Genomic DNA, 21,002 nt, shown 5'->3' on the forward strand with positions numbered 1-21,002 from the left:
ATTTGTGAAGCCCATGTTACACCTAGTATAGGCAACACAAGCCTCTACTCCAAGGCAGCCCTTGGTTATACCCACTTTCAGAGTTAGACTGCAGTGGAAGTGGGAAGCTGAAAGATCTTTCTGGTAACAGATAGACCATGACAGCTATTTCACATGTGGAAACTCTAGCTTAGAGAAGTTTGCCTACAGGAACCAATAAACGCGTACTGAACAGGCCTGAACATGCATCCTCTCAGAGAAAAAGGTGTTAGCTCTGACGCAAGAAGTTCGCTAATCATGAAAAAATGTGGGCCTCTGATAAGCAAGTGATGTTTTAAGTGCTAGGAACATTCTTTTTGGCTGTTTTCCGGACTGTAAGCTTTTACAATTTATATCATATTGGTTAACAAAAGCAAACTTGCTGATAGAAGAAACTTACATAATCCTAGTTCTAGGAGTTACAAGTCTTCAAAATAGTACAAAACCCCTCATCCCTGCTTGAGCTGCATGTAGAACTGCATGGACATATATCCCATGTGTTTCTCTAAATATACCTCAGTATAGAAACACAATTTCAAAATAATGCTGTAAGCAGAACATGAAGCAGTATCAATCACCTCAGGTCACTAAGATACACAGAGATTTAGGGCCTACACTGACGTTTTCAGAAACATTTAAGCTATGTAACTGTGTTACCACTGACACAGTATCTATGACACATTTGAGAAAAGACTCCAAGTGTTACTATTCCTACAGGAAATCTCTGTGTCATTTCCAAGTGTGTGGTGCAGTCGCGTAGGTGTCAGTTGCAGAATGTACAGGCAAGTCTTTGCTAACAAAAAGGTCTCCTTGCAAGTTCCTCAACTGCATATTTGTGAATCTATAAAATAAGAGGAAAGAAATAATAAAAAGAAGAGCCATAATGCAGTATAAGAAAGCAGTTAGATAATGAGAGGGGATCCACAAGAGTGCATCTCCTTAGAAAACACTCCATTCATTTTACTGAATTCTCTATTCTCAATGCTGAAGAATGTGGAAAGTTTCTTCAAAGACAAAGTTATATGACTATACCTCGGTAGGTCTTCAACATCCAAGCTGACCAAAAATTTTTACTAGGAGGAAATTTCATAGTATAGATCTACATGAAAAAATGAGAAACTACAAACGTACCACAGCTAGTACCTCTAGACTCTTTCACTTTTAAAAGGAGAATACATACGTGGTATGTTCAAACCTGGTGACAGAACACCTCATTTACACTGGAAATTATTACTCATTTAAAGTTGTTAACACTTTAAGCTGTATAGAAAATGAAAAAGACATCTAAGAAACAATTAACTCACACAAATGTCACACTACCTATGACAACTGATAGTTGGGAACTACTCCACAAAGCTGATCCCTGGAACAAAATGTTCTAGAAAGAGAGAGGAGCAACACATACCTTTGAATACAGTTTTGAAAGTTATAAATAAACTACCAGCCTTTTACTCACATGGCAACTTGTTTATACAAATACATTAATCAATCTTGCTATCATGTCTCCAGATATAATCATACTCCAGAATAAAAGTAATTTTAAGGTGATTTACTATCACGTAGTAAAAATAATAGGCACAAAAGTAGCGTAAGAGTAAAAAAAACCCGTTGCTTTCCAGCAAAGACATTCCCGAACAAGAACAGAAGATGCTTGTGAAGAGGAATCCGTAACAATTTAAGAAAGTGTCAGAATTTATGTGGAGGATTCAGCCAAGTTACATGTTGCTACAGTATAACTCTGTCAGCATCCTAATGAGAACTGAAATTTCAAGAGTACTAAAGATCCTCCAGGGTGCAACTGTACATATGTCTAAATACAGACCATTTGTGCATATGCCTTTTCTTCTGATGTTGTTGAACGCATGCCATTTAGACATCCAAAGCAACTCCCAACACATCACAGAAACAGAAAGCTTTAGCCATCCATTATTAGAAGTACCCTTACGATTTATTTCAGGTTATATATTTGAAACCTTTACATTTTAAGTAGCTACCCCTCACTAATATGCAAGTTCCACTATGGACAAAAGAAAGTGATTCACTCTCCTTCTACCTAGGGCCTTATCCTAAGCAAGTGCTTGCTTTATTATTGTAGAAAGTCCCAGATAAACTGACAAGAAATCTATAATAAGTCACAAAATAAAATACCAATAATATAGTATTTCAATAACCAAATACTTTTAAGCACACAGACAAAAGTTTGTGAACACTAAGCTAGCTGGAGTATCAAGTTACCTTGGCTTCCTAAAGTGCCATCGTGGACGTGAACAATAACTTAGCTACTGGCACTGACATTCTGATGATGGTCCTATTACACAAACTGCAATAGGAATAATTATTAAATGGACAAATTCCTCCTGATCCATAAATCCAGGAATAAGTCAATGCTCCCACATAGCAGCAAACAGTCTGTGGAACTGATGCTCAAACTAGTTTCAGGAACCAAAATAGATCCTCTGCAAGTTCCTGATGCTACTTCACAGCAGTAAAACAGAGCCCTGAGCACTGAGTCATCATAACCAAGTCATCGTAGATGAGCTGTAAGATGCAGCCACATTCTTGCAGGTGCAACGGCAAAGGAGTCAAATTAGTAAAAATACAGTAGAAGAATTCACCAACTGCCTATGAACATAAAAATATGCTCTCACTACCAAAGCAATTAGAAAACATCATGAAGTAGACAATTAGCAAAGAACTCTCAAGGGTGAGTGCTACATCCTAGCAATTATCAATATCACCAAGATGAAATTATTATTCATTTAATGAATGGAGAGAACTTTATTAGGTTCTACTAGATCCAAGCCTTTGCAAATACATGAAAAATAACCAAATTTCCAAGAGGGATTAGTATATATTCAGAATATCTGAAAGTAGAAGAATAAACCACACTGTGGTTTTAGAGAGTCATGCCTTCAACAATTATGCCTTCAGTCTTGCATAAACGTGCTTTCTGTGCAAGCTTTCAACTACTAGAAAACTGGAAATTTAATTAGAAAGCTCGCTTGAATGTAAACCAATAAGTTACTTGAAATTAGCTTATAAGAAAAGATTATTTCACATATTTAGTCTTAGCCTGAGCAAGACAAGTTTTAGCCTAAGCAAGACTAAGGTGTTATAGAAACATAATAATGACTAAAAAGGAACATTTTTTATCACAGATTTCCAAGAAAAAGATATTTTAAATTACCATATTTAAATACACAGGAAAAATTCTTATATCAATTTAATTTAGAGAACATAAGTAATATGAATTAGTATCATCACTGATCTCTGCCCCTGCAGTGTCTGAGCGAACTTAAATTCCCTCTTTCAACTATTGCTTATTTTTGCTCATCAACAATGACTTGTTAGTAACAGTCATAATACAGAACATCCCCCTCGACAACAAAATGAAGGCTACTGACTCAGCCTGGTAACAAGCCCAGTATCTCTCTATAACAATGCAGTTTTTCTGAGGAAAAGCAAGTTTAGTATTTCTCGGTGTTACAACGCCACAAGACAAACCACCTCATCTGCACAGTTTGTTTAAACTCACAAAGCTTAATAGCTCCCAGAACGGTCATTTAGATCCTTACCAGCTTCTGTAGACCACTTCTAGCTCCCTAAAAGTTATTTTTGCAACCGACATTAGCTCAAATACCACACTTTCACAAAACAGTAGCTTAACTTCTCATAGCAGGCAATTACCAGCTAACCAGTTTTGACAAAAACGTATCTCAGTCTATCCAACTATTGAAAGCTGTTACTAAGATTAAAGACACAGGAAAGGAAATAATCTAGAGACTAAAGATAGACAAGACAAATGAACAATTTGGTCCAATACCTGCACTCCCCTTGACGGAACTAAATGCATCAGAAAGCAAAAGTGAAACCCAAGGACTCGCAGACCTAAAAACCTGGGCGTGCCACAGCATGCAGCAGCAAGCTTGCAGAGCCCAGAAGTGGGGCGATCAGGAGCAGCCTGCAGCTGGGAGAGAACAACAGGACACACTATTTGCTTTTGTAGAGGCATGATCAGCTGTAGAGCCAAGACTTCAACACTTAACACTATGTATGCTGGGACCACACTGAATATCTTCCATGGAACGTGGGGTTTGGGTGGTGGTAATTTGGTTGGGTTTTTTTGTGGTGTTCTTTTGTTTGTTTGGGAGGGGCGGAGGGAGGGGAGCACGTGTGTTTTCGCATCAGACTAGTTTTAGTAGACTACCAGCTCACAGGACCAAATACTGTACTACAATGTCTAATGGGCATACGTGCATTCCTTGAGCATATCTTCTAGTACAGTCTCGTCCAAAAAGAATTCGGTTTGTGTACTCCCACATGAAAACTAGACTGCAGGAAGCAGAGTCAACTTCTGTAACACACTCCTGATCCAAACTAAGATGCCAATGAAAAAGTTACATATTCTTGAGTTATGACAGGAGAAGATCACACAAATGGATCTTTCAGACATGCAACAGTGTCAGCTTCAGCTGCCCCTGTAACTTATGACATACTGCTGCTGTGAGGTATACTGCAGCTTCCTTATATTCCCATTACAAAGACATACTTTGCCTTGGAGCTACAGTGATCTGTTGAAGCCAACACAAACTGCTGCACCATTGCACAGAAATATCTGGCCAGAAAAATCTGAATTCAGGTGTTTGATTCTCTTAAAGCAAGTCCTTATTAATTGTTAAGCAGTCAACACAAGTTTTATCCAGTTCTCCACTACTTCTGTCTCTGCTCAAGATGCTTCCCGTTCAGTGATGGATTTAAAGCAGGTAAGTAAGGCTAGCCCTAAATCAGAGAAGTGCTGCTGCTCTGACTCAGTAAGCACCAACTGAAAACAAATACCCCATGTGTTTCTTTAGCCATAGGTGTAAAATGAACTTTCCTTATAAAACAGAAATTGTTCCACCTTAATAAACAGGGAGATAGCCCCAGTAACAGCTAGCAGTTTTTGCTAACAGAAAAAGAGATTCAGGAAGTTCTTAACACAGATACACAATAGGGACATGGTAACCTTGGTTATTATGGACATCTTGATGTACCTTAACACTCATAAGTAAAAAAAAAAAAATCTTGATAACTACCTCATCATATTTCTTGTTTTGCTATTCCTTCAACACCTTGGCACCCAAGATCAGAACTGAGACAGTGAAATTTAGATATGCTGACAAGCCAAGATTGGATTAGAATAGAAATAGCCTTTGTTTTAAAAATCAGATTGTATACCGCTAAAATTTTAACTATGGGCAATATACTAAGTCATTCATTGCTTACAACTTACAAATTATTAACTACAACACAAGCATACAATCTACGCTGTGTATGAAAGCTTTCAATTAATATTTTTTATACATGTATGATATGCTTAAGAAGCTAGCCAGCCAAAACCCCTGCTCCAAAAGAGTTTATAAGTTATAATCAAAAGAAAATCCATTGAAATTTTGTCTAACGGACACTTTGTATGCATTCAAGAAGCCAAACAGACTGAGAAGAGCTACTGAATCACAGGCACCAAGAAAAACACAATCTACTCAAAAATAATTGAAGTTTAATTGTATCTAAGGAGTAGACAATAGCATATTAACAGAATTAGTTTGAAAGCCAATGAAAGAGAGTGGCTGCATTGAGAGTGAAATTAGTAATTTTGCTTACAGAGAACCTGTCCCAATTTTAGGAAGCAAGGCCCAATGTAGGTAAGTTCTCATTTAGTCACACTACACACTAAAACTTTGCTTCTGAAGCTACTGTTTATGCAGAGAATTACTTGTCAATTGACCTTAAAAATGATCAGCCACCTTGGGAGTCAGCAATCCACAGTCATAATAGTAAAAACGCCCAGGGCAGGAGCAGCCCAAAGCAAGCAGAATGTGACCACGTTCTCCTACACCTTTCCATGGAAAACTTTCAAGGAGGCACAGCTGTTAGATGCCATTTCAAGTGAGGAACCTATTTTACAAGTACTTTAGACCTTACATAGGAAATCAGTCAAAACACTGCATTTGTTTACATTTTTATATACACAGGTAAGCATGCATCTGTATCTCCCTTCACTGATCTTCTATACCAAAAAGAACACATACTTGAGGCTACAGCTCATGTATTTGTCGTTTTCTAAAGGCATCCTAAAATGCTTTAAGAAAAGGAAACAGACAACTCTGCCTTAGGGAACAGTTAAGCACATTCTAAGGACACAGCCATCAGTATAAGCACCTTAAAGCCTTGCAACACAACAACTGTAGGACACCGAGGCTGACTGCTCTATGGTAAAGTGACTGACAAGAAGTAAACAGCCAACTTCCCTAATGTATGTTCTGAACCTGAAAACCATCAAAAGTCAAGTCTAGTCTGGTTTTTGGTAGGCTTTTCAAAACTTTAAGCTTTTACCAGTCACTTCTTGATTGTTTGAAGTATTTACTATCTTCATGATTATACTGAAACTGAGTTCTTAAGTCTTCTTCTATGAAAACAGTGAGTCCTATCTTTTCTTCTACGTTGGAAATACAAACATTTCCTCTAGAGAATTCTTGATTAAAGCTGGTAGACCCATCATAATTTCCCAACAGGACGTTACATTAACCAACCTTGCATGAATGCACAGAGAAATGCAAATTCTTAAGAATACAGAAAACTCACAAAAAAAGTGAGGCAGAACGAATTCCTGTCTTACAAATCTGACCATGTTACTTGACGAAGAAAAGTTACAATGCAAACAGCAGAAATTTGCACTGTTTCAAGAATAGATCACACCAAAAAAGGAAATTTTAGCAAATTTTTAATCTGCATAGAAACCAGAAAAGCTGCAAGACAAAGTACATAGTCTCACATGGGTGCTGATGATAGAGAGCTTAACCAGAACAAAGGGAAAGCTAGTGGAGCCATATGTTTAGGTAATTTCTATGATTTATTACTTACCGTATCCCATATCTGAAGCTTTATCTGTTTTCCATCAATAGTTATCATTCGAGCCCCAAATTCTACACCTGAATAGATTTTACAAAAGATTACATTATTAGGATATATCAGAAAGAAGAATGTCAAGTATTATGAAAACAATAAAGTAAGTTTAAGTTAACTCAACACTGTATTTGTAGGAAATAATCTCTATCAGAATCTGTTTTTAGTTAATTTTCCAGCTGCTTAAGAAAGCTGGAAAGTTTTCCAGAAGAAAGAAAACTTACTTTCAAAGTGCTTTAAAAATGCATTAATTCGAGTAAGTGTCAAGGAGGTATTTCCTACAAAGTTTTCCAAACGATTTAGTAGCTCTAGATCAGAGGGAGAAAGACATGTCCATTTGAATGCAAACAGGAAATTGAAGTCAGTTATTTTAACACTTGACCAATGACAAATTGCTGAAGCCAGTTTAGAAGAAATAAAACCTACAATTCTTTAGCAATAGAATATTCTATTAAGTGAGCGTACAAATGTCACCTTCAACAAGATAAATTTTATTACAGTATTAATTAAAACTCTTCTGCCCTCGTGAAGAAAGTGCTGCTGAAATTCTAGCTAGTTAAAGATCAATATTAATAACCGAGAGAAAAAAAATGTGTTTCAAATAAACAAAAGTAATTTCTTCAGTGGAAAAATCCAGCCTTTTGTACCATCTTTTAAAGTAATTTTAAGATCATTAACAGTAAATCAAGCATAAATTGAGGCTATTAATACAGTAGTTAAAACCTGACAAATGCCTAGGGACACTGGACATATTTAAAGGCTGTCAAGTTCCATTAATCTGTGCTTCATATATGTGTTATTTCAGAAAAAAATAAAGATCCAGTAGATTAAGTTTTGTCTAAAATTGATCACTGTCTAGATTTGGACTGAAGTCTTCCAACTAAGCAGCTCTGATTTGAAGTATTCCAAATGTCTCTTCAAAAGCTTATTCAGAATATCTGGAGGGGCAGCACTGCTTTCTGCAGAAGGACTTGTAGGGAAGGGGGCAGGGAGGAATCACTCTCCCCCTCCCCCAGGATATCAGAGCCACAGGACACTGCTCTTTTTAGCATCCAAATAACCTGCAGTAACTGTATGCAAACAAATGGAAAGAATAAAGGGGGAGGGGCAGAAAGAAGGAAGTAGGTGAATGACAATGATCTCTCTGAAAACTACTGCAAATCCAGGGGAAGGTCCTTGGACTACTACAGGTGCCAACACTGCAGGTATTGCTTGATCTCAAAATGCAGATATAGAGCTGCTGATTTAAATTCAGCAATCATCCTAAACGTGTAGTTTCTACAAACAACTGCACAGAAAAATTGAAAGGATATTTATCCTGTTCCATCAAAATATCTGCTGAGAGAAAATTCTGAATTTGAAACAACACACCCAGTTTGATGGTGAGTCTGTTCTCCCAAAGAAGGAATAGAAGCTTTTCAAGTTTAGATTAAGGGCATGTCCTAAAGGCAATGGGCAAAGCAAATGGAACGTTTGCAGTGGTTTTTGCCACCCATATCTACCTATAAATGTGGGGTGGGTTTTTTTTTTTGGTTAGGTTTGTGTGTGTGCGCTTGTCTTCTGTTGTTGTGTTTGGGTTTTGGGGGGGGTGGGTTTGTTTGGTTTCCCTTCCCCACCTGGCCTCTGCATCACACAGCTTCTCCCTTCATTTGTTTTAAGAACAGATACTTCAATTCCCAAATGAAAAATGGATATAGTTGTTGCATTGTAAGTTCTTTTAAAGTACCCTATTACATTTATGCACAATTCTGAATGTAGCTAAAGACAGAAAAATAGCTGCTTCTATGTATTTTTTTTTTCCAATCTTGTTTTCATTAGAGGTAGTTTCTTTCCTATTTTCTTAAATCTTGTAACATTTTAGGCTAGCTATACTAATTTTAGTATTTAGGCTGAATTTTGCACAATTTAAGATTAAATGTCTTTTTTCCACATGTTCATTTTCCATTCTCTACTGAGTTGCTCACAGCAGGAATAGAATCTCTACTCCCATAGGCTAAAATCCTTATATTATATTGAAAAAAAGTTAGGCTATGTAACACAAACCTTTTTATTCAATCTACAGGTTCTCAGGAGTTTTAACATCATCAGTTGGAAGTGCATTAAGTAACATCAACACATCCCACCTCTCTCTGCACAGGCATTCATACGGCTTTGAACCCATGTTCTTTCTTTATCTTTCTCTTTCTAAATCTGTTTGGGTAATTGGGAGAACCATTCTCCTGGCCAACACAGACATGCTCTACCAGTTAAGTGAAAGGAGGCTGTTTCCAGCCTATGCTCCTTCCTCCCCTTTCCAAGCAGCTTCCCATGCTCCACGCCTACATCTCTCATTATGTTGCTATCTAGGTTCACCTCCTCATCCCACTTACCTTCAATTTCTGCTCCCAGATTTCAGCAAAGAACTGACACTACAACCACCCTGCTGAGGTGAAGCTGTTTCCCACAGCCTATCAGTCTGCTGATGTGACAGGGTTGCCAAAGGCATAAGTGATATATAAAGTGTCACATATTTGGCAGGCCTAAAGAAGAAAAGATGGTAATAACTCATGCCTCCCTAGGGAATTCAGGCTCTTTATTCAGCCAGCCTATCTGCTGCCAAGACCTCGGAAATATTTGAAAACTGACGTTAGCCTAAGTACTTAAGTTAACTTAGCCACACACAAGGTGTGGGAGGACTGTCCAGAGAGAGGGAAGCCATAATCAAACCACTTGATACATTCTGTTACATGGAGAATATCTGTTTATATTTCAAGCACCTATTTCAGTACTCTCAAACACAGGAAGCCTACCTACTCCAGGGCACAAACTAAAAATAGAGACTAGGGATACATTTTGGGCAAGGCTCATTATGATTAGAGCCAACATGTTCCTTGAAATAACATCAAGAACAAGTTCAAAGGTTCTGCAACCTTATCAGAGACTAGCATCTGTCGTGCTTAACAGCGAAACTGATCTGAAGACTAAACTTGCCCACGGAAGAATTTATTCCCACGCTATTTCTCCTATTTTGCATAGAAAAATAAATAAAAGTTTGTATCCTTTACTGTAGTTAGATCACAGGCAATGTTTTCTGTCAACATGTATTTATTTCCCCTAGTTTCAATATCAAATCATAACTAACACAAATGGTCCACATCCAATTGAGGAGTTGGGAAGAAAAATCCCTGTCCTTTCCAAACAGGAAACACCTTCACACTTCAATCCTTCTCTATCTAGAAGTTAGTCTTCCCAAATAGTAAATTTGTTTACTTGTCTTTAAAGTTAACTTTGCTTTAGTCTATCTGTAACTTGTCTTCAAGGTTCTGTGGCCAGGCTAATATTCTGCTCCCTAGTGAAGAATCTGCCATTAGCATCACCATCAATGCATTTCAAACTTGGCCAATTCTGCTTCCATGACCAGTTTTTAGCTTTTCTGAATAGACAGTTGAGATACTATAGCTATAAACTTTAACTGTTTCAGATTGTACCTTCCCAAGAAGAAATAAGACTGCCACTTGCCTTTATTAGCTAACAAATATTCATCAGCTGAAGATTCACTACTACCTTAATACAGTACAAATCATAAATTACTGTAGCACAGCAAACTCATAAATGCATGCTCAGGTACCCTCGCTGCTTAACCATTAGCATTGTGGGGGACAAGAGAGACCTACCAATAGTGAGATCGTGGACTGGTTGAAACCGCTTGTCTGTAAACTGTAACAATAAACATGATTTCCCAACACCTAAAAAAAGAAGAAAAAAAAAAAGTTTTAAGCAAAGTCAAAAAAAAATCTGTTAAGAACCAACAGAAGCTAATTTAAGCGGATAGCATACGTTATTTAAAACTCATTACTAGAACTTGAGATATTAGATTTCACCTACTTTGAAGTGTATGTTACTTTTTCATAACACAACAGCATTTAATGTTCCAGAAATGTTAAAGTCAAAGCAGCTATTTTCAAAACTTGAACAAAAAATAATTCTTTTGAAAAAGAAGTTATGCCTTAAAAATTATGTGGAAAAGTTTGCTAACAGACTTTCAAAGTATAATTTCACATCCTCTCTCCACAGTAACTACAGGTCTTGCTACTCCTCACAACCCTACATCTGCTTCCCCTTCAGTACTTTCAGCTTTCTTCCAAGCTCACTAGATCCTCAATAGCACCTCATTCCTACCTATCTCTTAATTTATCAGCTGAGGTAACAGCAGTGCATATATGGCTTGTAAAAACCACGATGTGCTACTGTCCACTGCTTCCCAATAGGCCAAATAGTCCAGGCAGAACTGGCAACAGTTGAGTTAATGTGACAGCCAGCCAAATAACCCAACCCTTGTCCCCCTCAGATAACCCATTTGGCTTGGAAATCAGGGTAACTATTTCACATTACATGGATGCTGGTCTGTAAGTGGGCAATTTCTTCTGTATGTGAAAGCACAGGAAAGTAAAAGTTAATGCAGTCAATAGAAGTACTCAAACTACCTAGGTTTGTAAATACAATATTTTATGGTTAATTTTTACTTGTTCTTTTACTCTGAAGGGTCATTCTTCTTGTTCTGCTCAGTCAAATTTAATTTTTTCAGCCTTTTAAAACTTGACAGTTACACATTTGGTTTACATACATTTAAACTCTGAATTATCATGTAACACACAATACTGCAGCATCCACGTTCCAGCTGTACTTTGCTTTATCTGTGCAGCAAGATAAGGCTGTTTTAGCCACATAGTAGAGGTCAGCAACAGCTGATCAGAAGTGACATATCTGGTAATAAAAGACAGCAAACAAAGGGATAAGGAGAACAAACCATACTGCAAGACACAACATACATACACCAAAGGTCTGCATAGTTGCAAACCTCTGGTACGCATATAGTGACATTGACCTTTCTACTACTAAATTCAGCAAAGTTTTTTAGCATGGTTTCATGAGGAAACAAAGCCTGCACAATCATAATTGCTACCCACCTGTCATTTTGGTCTTAAAAAGCTAAGGCCAGTGGCCAGTTTCCATCAAATCTAACAGAAATAGGAGACCTGCATTTTTAGGTTTATCACAAAACGAGTTGTGACAAATTGATGACACACTGAGATTAATATCCCAAGTGATGCAGCAATTCCAGCAGCCTAAGCTAGTTGTTGGTGCTGCTATCCCTACTTACTCTCTTCCCTACAGCATGTTCACGCCCATTTCTCCATATGGCTTAGATAAATTCTGGAGTATTTTCAGTTGTCTGCTAGGTTAGCACACTAACCTCACAAGAGGAGTGACAAAGCAAACAGAAATGGCTTAATGCAGGGTCAGACAAGCATGAGAGTTAGTTCAAATGAGGGAAGAGAAATGCAGCAGCCAGCAGATCAACAGCTTAGACTGGCATGGAACTGCAGCCCAAGGCAAAGTTTGCAGCACTGGCCTTAACAGATCTCTTTTCTGCAGCTCCCTAGCTTGCGATAGCAAGCTGTCAGAACACAAGAAGCTTGAAAGCTTGTACAGGTTCTGTCCAACAAAATTAGTGGACATAAGAGAAGTGGATGAAGAATGGGGGAGAACACTGGAGGTCAGAAAGAAACAGGGAGAAGGACAGGCAGAATACTGGAGCTATTGGGACAGAGAACACAAAACTCTAAGGACTCTCCAAATATCAATAATTCTGCTACTCGCAGAACACTTTATATATACAGATAACCAATGAAATACAGCTGCCTCATCACAGAACACAATCATCATCCCACTTACAAAAAACAACCTATAAATCACAGCAGAAACAGAATATAGAATAGCTTTTGCCATTAACCTTACAAAGTGATTACAGTATTGTTGGATAAACCAGAACCTCAAAACTATCCAATATGCCCGCACAAATCTTACAAACATTAGAAAAATATTTCAAAATGTAATCAACAAGGTGACACTTGATTAGGTGTCCCAGCACTAGTCTCAAGTGGCAATCCGATATTCCTTCTTCTTCTAAGTCTGGTGACCAGCTTGTTGGTTCAGGGGAACATACAAACATAGCGTCAGCACAGCGAAGATGACAGACAAGCACAGCCCCTTTGATGCAAGCCCTGTCTCAGACTGGCACAAGATGACTGCACCTCTAGTTACTCTCATGTACCAGACCTTTCAGGAGCAGACTGCAGGCTGATGGGTTCACACGCAGAAACAGAAGAAAAAACGAGTTTCTGTTTAATGCCATTCCTGCCACTTCATAACCTTCCAGCAAAAAATATCTGAGAGTCCCTAAATGTTGTACTGTTGTTGACTGAAAAAAGTGATTCAAAAAGTTGCAAACAAAGCTGTAGTGTCTATTAAGTTTAGGTTATAATCCGTTTTAGATACTCTTTACAAATACTTTATTGTCTACATTTAATAGTAGTATTTTGTTTTCATTTTATAGTTTTAAGACATTGCAAGTTTGCAACAGGAAAGTTCTTAGGACAATAGTTTGTGACTCATTCACTTCCAGAGCCTGAGCAGACTGTGCTATCATAGACACAGCGAGAAACCTGTATCAGGAATAGGAGCTGTATATGAATTCCTGAGCAGTTTACCACCTTGTGACATAAACAGATGCTGCAAAGATCAATCAACAGTTGCATGGCAGCTAATTCCGTGGCATACAGGTGATTTAAAGTGACTACACGGGCTAACTCTAAGAGCAAAGTGGCTGTTTACCCGGTAACTTGTTCATTTAGCACTGTAAATATTACACCTGAAATGAGGCAGACACTCTGGGAAAAGTAGTTGAGCATGTCTTATGATAGTCAATTGTAGAACACAAAAGAGACAGATTCGGTTATTTATGAACTCATTCTCCATTTTACTGCCACAATTACTTTAACATAGCTTCAGATGAACCAAGCCCCAGAGAAAAAAAAACTTAGTATCTTAAAACAAGAAATGAGCAGAGCTTGGATGCACTTCACCAACAACCACAGTAAACAAAAGCTATTGCTTAGGAACAAATTAAAACAATGGGTTATGTGCTCAGGGGGGAGCCGCGTGCTTCTTTGCAAGTGTCTGTTCTAGGATCCCTTCATCACTTCTTAGTACCCAAACAGCGATGGGAAGTGGAACTTGTGCTACAGCAGTTTTACCCTCCCACCCTGAATTCCAAACCAGCAGCATGAGTTGTTTCTCCAAATTCCTCTGTCTCCCTTAACAGCTTCCTCTTTATCTGAGTGCCACTCTGCAGACAATTTCCTTAGGCAAAGCCTTGCCAGAGCTTTGCTATTGTCCACCCTGGCCCAGCCACGCTTCAACACTCCCCCTTCCTTATATCTCACTAGTGTTCATTTCGCTGCTCAGCAAGCCACAACAGCTCAGCGGTAAAGCTAACCTCTCCCCCTGCACTCAGAAGGTTATGCAAGGAGCTAAACCAAGAAACCAATCCAGCATAAAACTACAGTCATCCAAAACACTAGCATGTGCATAACACTAGGGCTACAAAATACATAGGAAAGGGAAGGGTTGTTCTTTTCAGCAGCAGGCCGCGCTCAACAGCAATTTACAAAGCAGCTCCAGAACCGTAACGCAGGTAAAGATACAGCTGAGCCAGTTAAATGGCTTTTGCTAAAAGAGTTGACTTGCTTCCTTCTCCCCTTCCAGCTCCTGTGACTCCCTGTGAATTTGGCAAGGAAAGTTCAGTCATCAGTTCCAAAGTCAAGGTGCACTACTGTCAACATGAGGAAAATTTCCAGGCTTTTGTCACCACTGGACAAAACTCAGTGTTCCTTTCACTGATGTTTGTTTGTCTTAGAAAGCTGATCTGGCTCGAGACCAAAAATGCCTCAAAAAGGGAGGGAGAAGAGGCTAAGATTATTTCCTCACTTGTTCACATAAGCACCACTATGGCCCAAGAAAGGTGACAGAGGAAAAGAACTGCAGCAGAAGTCATCCCAACCTAGGTATCAAAACTGAATCCTGAAGACAAATCTCTTCAATTAATCTACTAGCTGCCTCTGATGGGTATACTCACTCCTTCCCACACAGTTCTACCTCCTTACTCAAAATGGGTCTTACACTTTTCTGACCATACCTACTATTTTTTTCGTTTTGGTTTTTAAATCATTTTTGTGAGCTGAACTGGCTCTCTGAAGGATGAGACATGTGCTGATGTTGACAGCTCATAGTTGAGACAAGGAGTGGTAAGCAGGTCCACCCATTTTGGCAGAAGATAAACTTTGGATTAACTCAGCCATCTCACAGAACTGTATTTTTCTTCCTGTTGTTTTGCAAGACAGGACAATCAATCAGCTCACCACCCACAAAGATGAAGACCTACGCCCCCTTCGATATCTTGCTCACCAATCCTCCTAGGTCTAGTTTCCTCCCTTAAAAGTACTCCAGACCTTGGAAAGCACTTCCCCGGGCCAACTCAGCTGATTCAGCTACCAAGTAAGAAGTTAATCCAAAAAGTAGGTAGTTTTCTACTGTGTTAGCAGGTTGATTCAACTCGTGGTAGACTATCAAAGTCACCATAAGGCAAGGGGAGCAAAACCTCCTTCTTTCACGTTTAATCAACTGTGTAAGCTTGGATGCCCATGAAGCCCCAGTACCAACTGAGATGAAACAAGCTTCCTGCTTCTCTTACCTTCCTTCAGAAAACAAACAAAAATAAATCTTTAAATAGGCCAAGGACAGTTTCAAGCAACGGACAAGTCTCAAATAACAGATTTGAAAACCAACTCAGATTTAAACCAGGTAATTAAATAGTACAAATGTCACAAGATCTACACCTGTTACTTGGCTTACGAGGTACTTCCAGTTCTTTCTAGGAGTCTGCACAGCTTCCAGATGCTTCCTAAGCCCTTTGCTTATCACAGGCCACAGCTCATTCCCTCTCTCCTTCCTTTCCAACCACCGCATCTTTATGCAGCTCAGCAAAACTACCCTTTCACAGGCCTAACCATAATGAGACATTAACTTAAAGCAAAGATTTTTCTTAACTTCTTTTCAGACAGCTATTCGCTAGTCAAATCTCTGTCAAAGGGGAAAAAATAAATAAAATTAATAGGAAGGACAAACTACAAAATTCCAAACTGTCAGTTATGGAGCAAAGGGACTTCATATACCAATGTAACCATGGACAAGAAGGGGAAAAAATAAACCTCCAAAATCCATCACGATGGCTACATAGGTTTGAGAAAAGTAATATCATAAAAATGGCTTTTTGATTCTTCTAAAGATGACAATATTTAAATAGATAAACATTGCTGTAGATTATTTACAACAGCATATCTGAAGCCAATCATGCAAATTTTCCTTTCTACATAAAAATTAGTGCAGACTTACAAACTGAAAGGGGCTTTATCATTCATTTAGTATGGCACTACCCAACTGCTAATTGCAGGTTTTAAAACTTAATAAATAAAAATTCTTTCCAAACAAAATTAAGCTACATGAGTCTATAGAAAACGTCTTCGTGTCCTGGATGATCACAAAAGACTGAGAAAACTGCTAGCCATTCATAATAAAATTGTTTTAGTCAAGGTTGGGTTTTTTTTAAATTAAAGGTTAGAATTAGTATGAGGGTACACAGTAACCATCTCATGAAACCATTTGTATGGGCATCTAGTTACAGTTTGTTAATTCTATTTAATTGCTTCTAAGAGGCTAAGAAGACATATAACATCTAGTATTTCCTCTTTTAGGGATGAAAGTTATCATCAAAAGGGTCTCAAAGCAAGACGGAAGTAGTACAGATCAGCACTCTGGTTTTCAGTATGAACAACTTCTCAAGCTATCATGGGGTGTTAACAGCAGCTCTAGTGGGATGAAAACCCGTTTAGCTAAGCAGTATTGTTACATACTTGTAGAAAATAAGGGCAAGAGGCTCTGGGCATGCACACTGCTAGCTAATAAGAGCTGCTGTTTCAGAACAAAGTGCAACGACACTAGACACATTTCACAAGGAGGACCAAGAACTAAAGCCAATTCAATTGCTTAATTTCAACATTTGAGAATCTTCTAGATAAGTGAAATGGTTGACTAGACAGCTGACTCTAGAGAGTGAGGAGAATTAGATCACTAAGCAATTATATGTTCTTTCGTCATCTTCCCCTAGTAAGAATAACTTTGAGATATTGCTGGTTTATAACCAGCAACTATTTGCTGAAATTGAAAGGCAAGTGAAAGTTTATTACGCAAGAAGCTCCGAGGGTTGCTGAACATATTCAAGAAAAGTGGAAGACAGGCCTGCTCACGGACGATGCAGCAATACTGATCATAAAGACACATTTCGATGGGATACAAGTAACATTGGTAGCAAGAAATCTGACCATTGCAAAACTGGTATATCGGGTATGCTAAAGTTCAGTAGCATTCACTACTGGAATCTAGTAAACATACCCTAATATAAGAAAATCCTGTTTAAGGCATATTAAATATTCTGGAAAAAAAATAATTCCAGCTCCAGCCTTCAAAGAAATCTCCTGTATCACTCCCCCAGTTTATTCTCATGTGGTACACTGCTGGTAACCAAAACATTTAAGCAGAAAAGATTTCACCACCTGCAGAAAAACTTTTAAGAAAAAAAACGACAGACTTTCAGTCACCAACTGCAAGAACAGGCAATACTTGTGTGCTAAGAGTGTTCATCCTAGCTCAGATCAAAGTCCATCTCCCCTTCCACTGGTGGCCAAAAGCAGATGTGCAGGGAAGAGTGGATGAACACACCAACTCCTATTTGCAATCAAAATGAATCAGACACTACCAGCCACCAAGGCAAAAGTCTCAGAAGTACGGCCCCAAGCAGAATGCACCGTATACGCTTCTAAATGCATTTGCAAACTCTTATAAAGTTTTGGAAATATCCAAATCAAAAGATTTTTCCTGGTGAACTCTCACAACAGTCAGTATAGTATTTCTATTTTTCTCTTAAAGATACCAACTCCATGAAATTCCACAGCTACTGTCCCACTGATAGAACGTAAAAACCACAAAGATTTATGGCAATGCTGTTTGGGTACCTGAAAAACAGCCATGTCATTTCAGGTCTCTCCCCCAATAAAAAACTAACGAGATCTTAAACCAGTTCCACTACACAGAAAAAACTTTTTTTTTTTTTTAATATATAAAATATAACAACCAAAATACAATCAATCCCATGTTTATAAAGCCTGAAGTACCAGCAAAAGGAAAAGTCACTGAATGTCAAGGACCAATAAAGCAAGTAATGCAAGGGGACAAGAGCTGTTGAGCAAAGAGCAGCCTTGCACAGTCAGTTTCTGTGGCCGTCATTTTCAGAGACTGAGATCATACTGAATTCCTGTCTTTAAGCAGATGAAAGCGTGTGGAATCACAATTCAAAGACACATGCAGGTGTCCTGTATAGCTGCAGAGGTTTTTCGATGGTTTGTTTATGGTTGGCATAACCCACTTTGTTTTGTAGTGCTGAAAAGGAAGAGGAGCTAAATGTTAACATCTGTCCTCAGCGGATGCCGTCTTACTTTTCTCCTACAGTTTGTTTACAACTAATTGCTGAGTCACCAGGCAGCTGATCCATTTCCAAGGACTCTAAATCAAGTCCCAGAGATAAATTTCTTGATCACTATGAAAATTACATGGCCTGCAAGGCCACTGGCATATCTCCACTGGTTGGAATGTTGTGGCAGACCACCGCTGGAACTGAAGAGGTCGGTCCCAATCTGCTCAGAATTTCCATCAGCAGCACTGTGAGTTCAACTGCCTTCTTTGGAGGAACAGTAGTTAACACCAAAACAATCACAGGCATTTTGGCAACAAACAACTGTGCACTACATCAATTAACTCTTCAGTACTAGCTATATTAGAATATTTAAAAGATTCACAGGTGATCTAAATAAAAGCAAAACCAACTTACCACTACTGGCATATTTAATTCACTTCAAGAATGATCTTTGCAGTAGCTTTAATTAGCTTCCTGTAGCAGCTCTGAATAAAAGCCACAGGAATTTAAGAAACAAAAAAACCCCCAAACTTGTGAGCTGTTTTCCACCCTGCGTTTCTTTTCTATATCTCACTCTTCCCATATTTGGCTCTTAAGCAGCTGAAACAACTTCAGAAGTGACACACATCCATTCTGTATTTCACATTTCATGCAAGTGAAACACAAAAGTGCAACACAAACCATTACACTGAGGATATTTCACTGTAAAAATTTAATCAGTATACGATCAATGTACCAAAGCAATTGTTTGCTGCCATCCCTACCACTTTAATGATTATAGTTTTTAGAGGAGTACCGGAATCGGCCACCTGTTCTGAAGCATTATCATTCTGAATGCTGCACTACCATTTTGCATCACCCTAGGAAGACAAACCTCTTCTTCCTTCCCTTCAATCTACTCAAGTGATCTCCTGTCCTCTGGTTTAATGAGCTGCCGCTCACCTAAATACTCAAGAAAAATCAGAATTTTTGCTTATCATCTACAGCCTAATACGTCCAATGTGGTCATTATGGCTGTGATATATTTCTTAATAATTACTACTGCAATAGCCTAAAAAAAGCTTCCAGAGTTTAAATATAGGTTTAAAAAGTCACATAGTAGTTGCATCCAGAGTATTTTAGAACCTCACGTGTAATGCAACTGTAATGTATAATTATACTAGAGCAACAGATAATTTGGTTCTTAGGTACAATTATGTAGGCATCCTTAGAATAGGATGTAAAATGACAGCTGTGTCATCAAACTTATTAAAGGAGGCATTTATTCGGGTATGAGGAAAACACCAGGACGCACAACACACAGGCACAATAGTTAACTATGTTAGTTGCCTTGTCCTGACAACAGTTTGATGCAAGTATGCTACTTCTATCCACACTATGCTGAGGAAGCATAGAATACATTGGCAAAGGGGCTTCAAACAGCACTTCCTATCAGCATTTGGAAGCCTGCAGCATTTGTAAGCATTATTATTTGTTACACAGCAGTCAATGACAAAGAGAAGGCTGCTAGTTTTTAAAAAGTGGCAAGCAAATGAAAGAGGAATGGAAGAGTCCACAGAAGCAACCTGAGGCATAAAAAAGTATAGTGCCTGCTGTGAATTAAAAGGAAAGAGCCAGGGCTTGTTAAATTTTCCTTTGACAGCATGTCTTGACACAGTTTGCCACAGCAGCCCCAGCCGGGGCTGGAAAGGGCATCCCTGCGGCCTGAGCTGTAGGTACCTGCCAGCAGTGGTCACGGCCTCGCCCCAGAACTGCGGGATGGCGTGTGGCACCTCTGAGGGCCTCCCTGCTGTGGGGACGCAACGAAGGGGCGCTACCCAGGTGCAAGTTTCGCAGTGACGGCGCCTCCTCCTTCTTCTTTTCCTTCTTCTTCTTCCCCCCCTCTCCCCTCCCTCCCCGGCTCGGATGCCGCAGCCAGGGGCGTGACACAGTCCGCGCTGCCCCGCCGGGCCCAACCGGCGGCTCTCAGGCTGCCGGGCCCGAAGCCGGCGGGCGCGGAACCGCCGAGAGGCCGCGGGCGGGGCCCAAGCGCAGGGGCGGGGGGGGGGGGAGCCGCCTCTCCGCGCCGAGCCACCACGTCGACGACGCCAGCACTGCGGAAATGGGAGCGGGGAGCCGGGCCCCGCTCCGCCCGCCCGCTGCCCCCCCCCCCACCCCGCCGCCTCGGCGGCCTCGCCTCCCCGCCCCCGCCGCTCACCTGTGTCCCCGATGATGATGTACTTGAAGAGATACGCGTAGGCCATGGCCGCCCGCTGCCCGGAGCCTCCCCCGGCTCTCGCTCGCTCGCTCGCTCCTTCGGTGGCGCGCGCGCTCTCCCCCCCCGCCCCCGCTGTCAGGGATCGCGCTGCGGAGAGGTGGAAACGACGGTTAACGGCCGCCGGGGAGGCGGCGGCCCCCCTTCCCGCCGGGCGCCTCCGCGGGCACCGCTCGCTCAGCTCCCTCCTACCTCCGCCGGCGGCGGGCTCGCTCGGTCGCGGCTGCCCCTCAGCCGCCGCTCCCCGAGGCGCCGGGGAAGGCAGGACGCGGCGGCGGGAAGAGCGGGCGGCGAGAACAATAACAGGCGCCGAGCGGCCCCGGACCCCACTGGCGACGTCACGCACCCGCCCCCCCCGCCCCGCCCCCGACCCGGAAG

The 21,002-nt window shown here is 40.1% G+C and overlaps 1 protein-coding gene across 1 annotated transcript in view; it reads right to left on the bottom strand.

Moving 5' to 3' along the window:
- RAB2A (RAB2A, member RAS oncogene family) overlaps positions 1 to 20,987 on the bottom strand; it is a 45,820-nt gene extending 24,833 nt beyond the window's left edge. The window contains exons 1-4 of the mRNA XM_042785779.1: positions 20,817 to 20,987; positions 20,568 to 20,714; positions 10,617 to 10,688; positions 6,922 to 6,989 (exon numbers count right to left, since the gene is read on the bottom strand). Coding sequence (XP_042641713.1) covers positions 6,922 to 6,989; positions 10,617 to 10,688; positions 20,568 to 20,613 — 186 coding nt within the window. The 5' untranslated portion in view covers positions 20,614 to 20,714; positions 20,817 to 20,987. The remainder of the gene's footprint in view (positions 1 to 6,921; positions 6,990 to 10,616; positions 10,689 to 20,567; positions 20,715 to 20,816) is intronic.
- Positions 20,988 to 21,002: the final 15 nt, after the last annotated feature.

This window comes from Tyto alba, unplaced genomic scaffold, assembly GCF_018691265.1.
Source record: "Tyto alba isolate M040663 unplaced genomic scaffold, T.alba_DEE_v4.0 Super-Scaffold_9, whole genome shotgun sequence".
Taxonomy (NCBI): domain Eukaryota; kingdom Metazoa; phylum Chordata; class Aves; order Strigiformes; family Tytonidae; genus Tyto; species Tyto alba.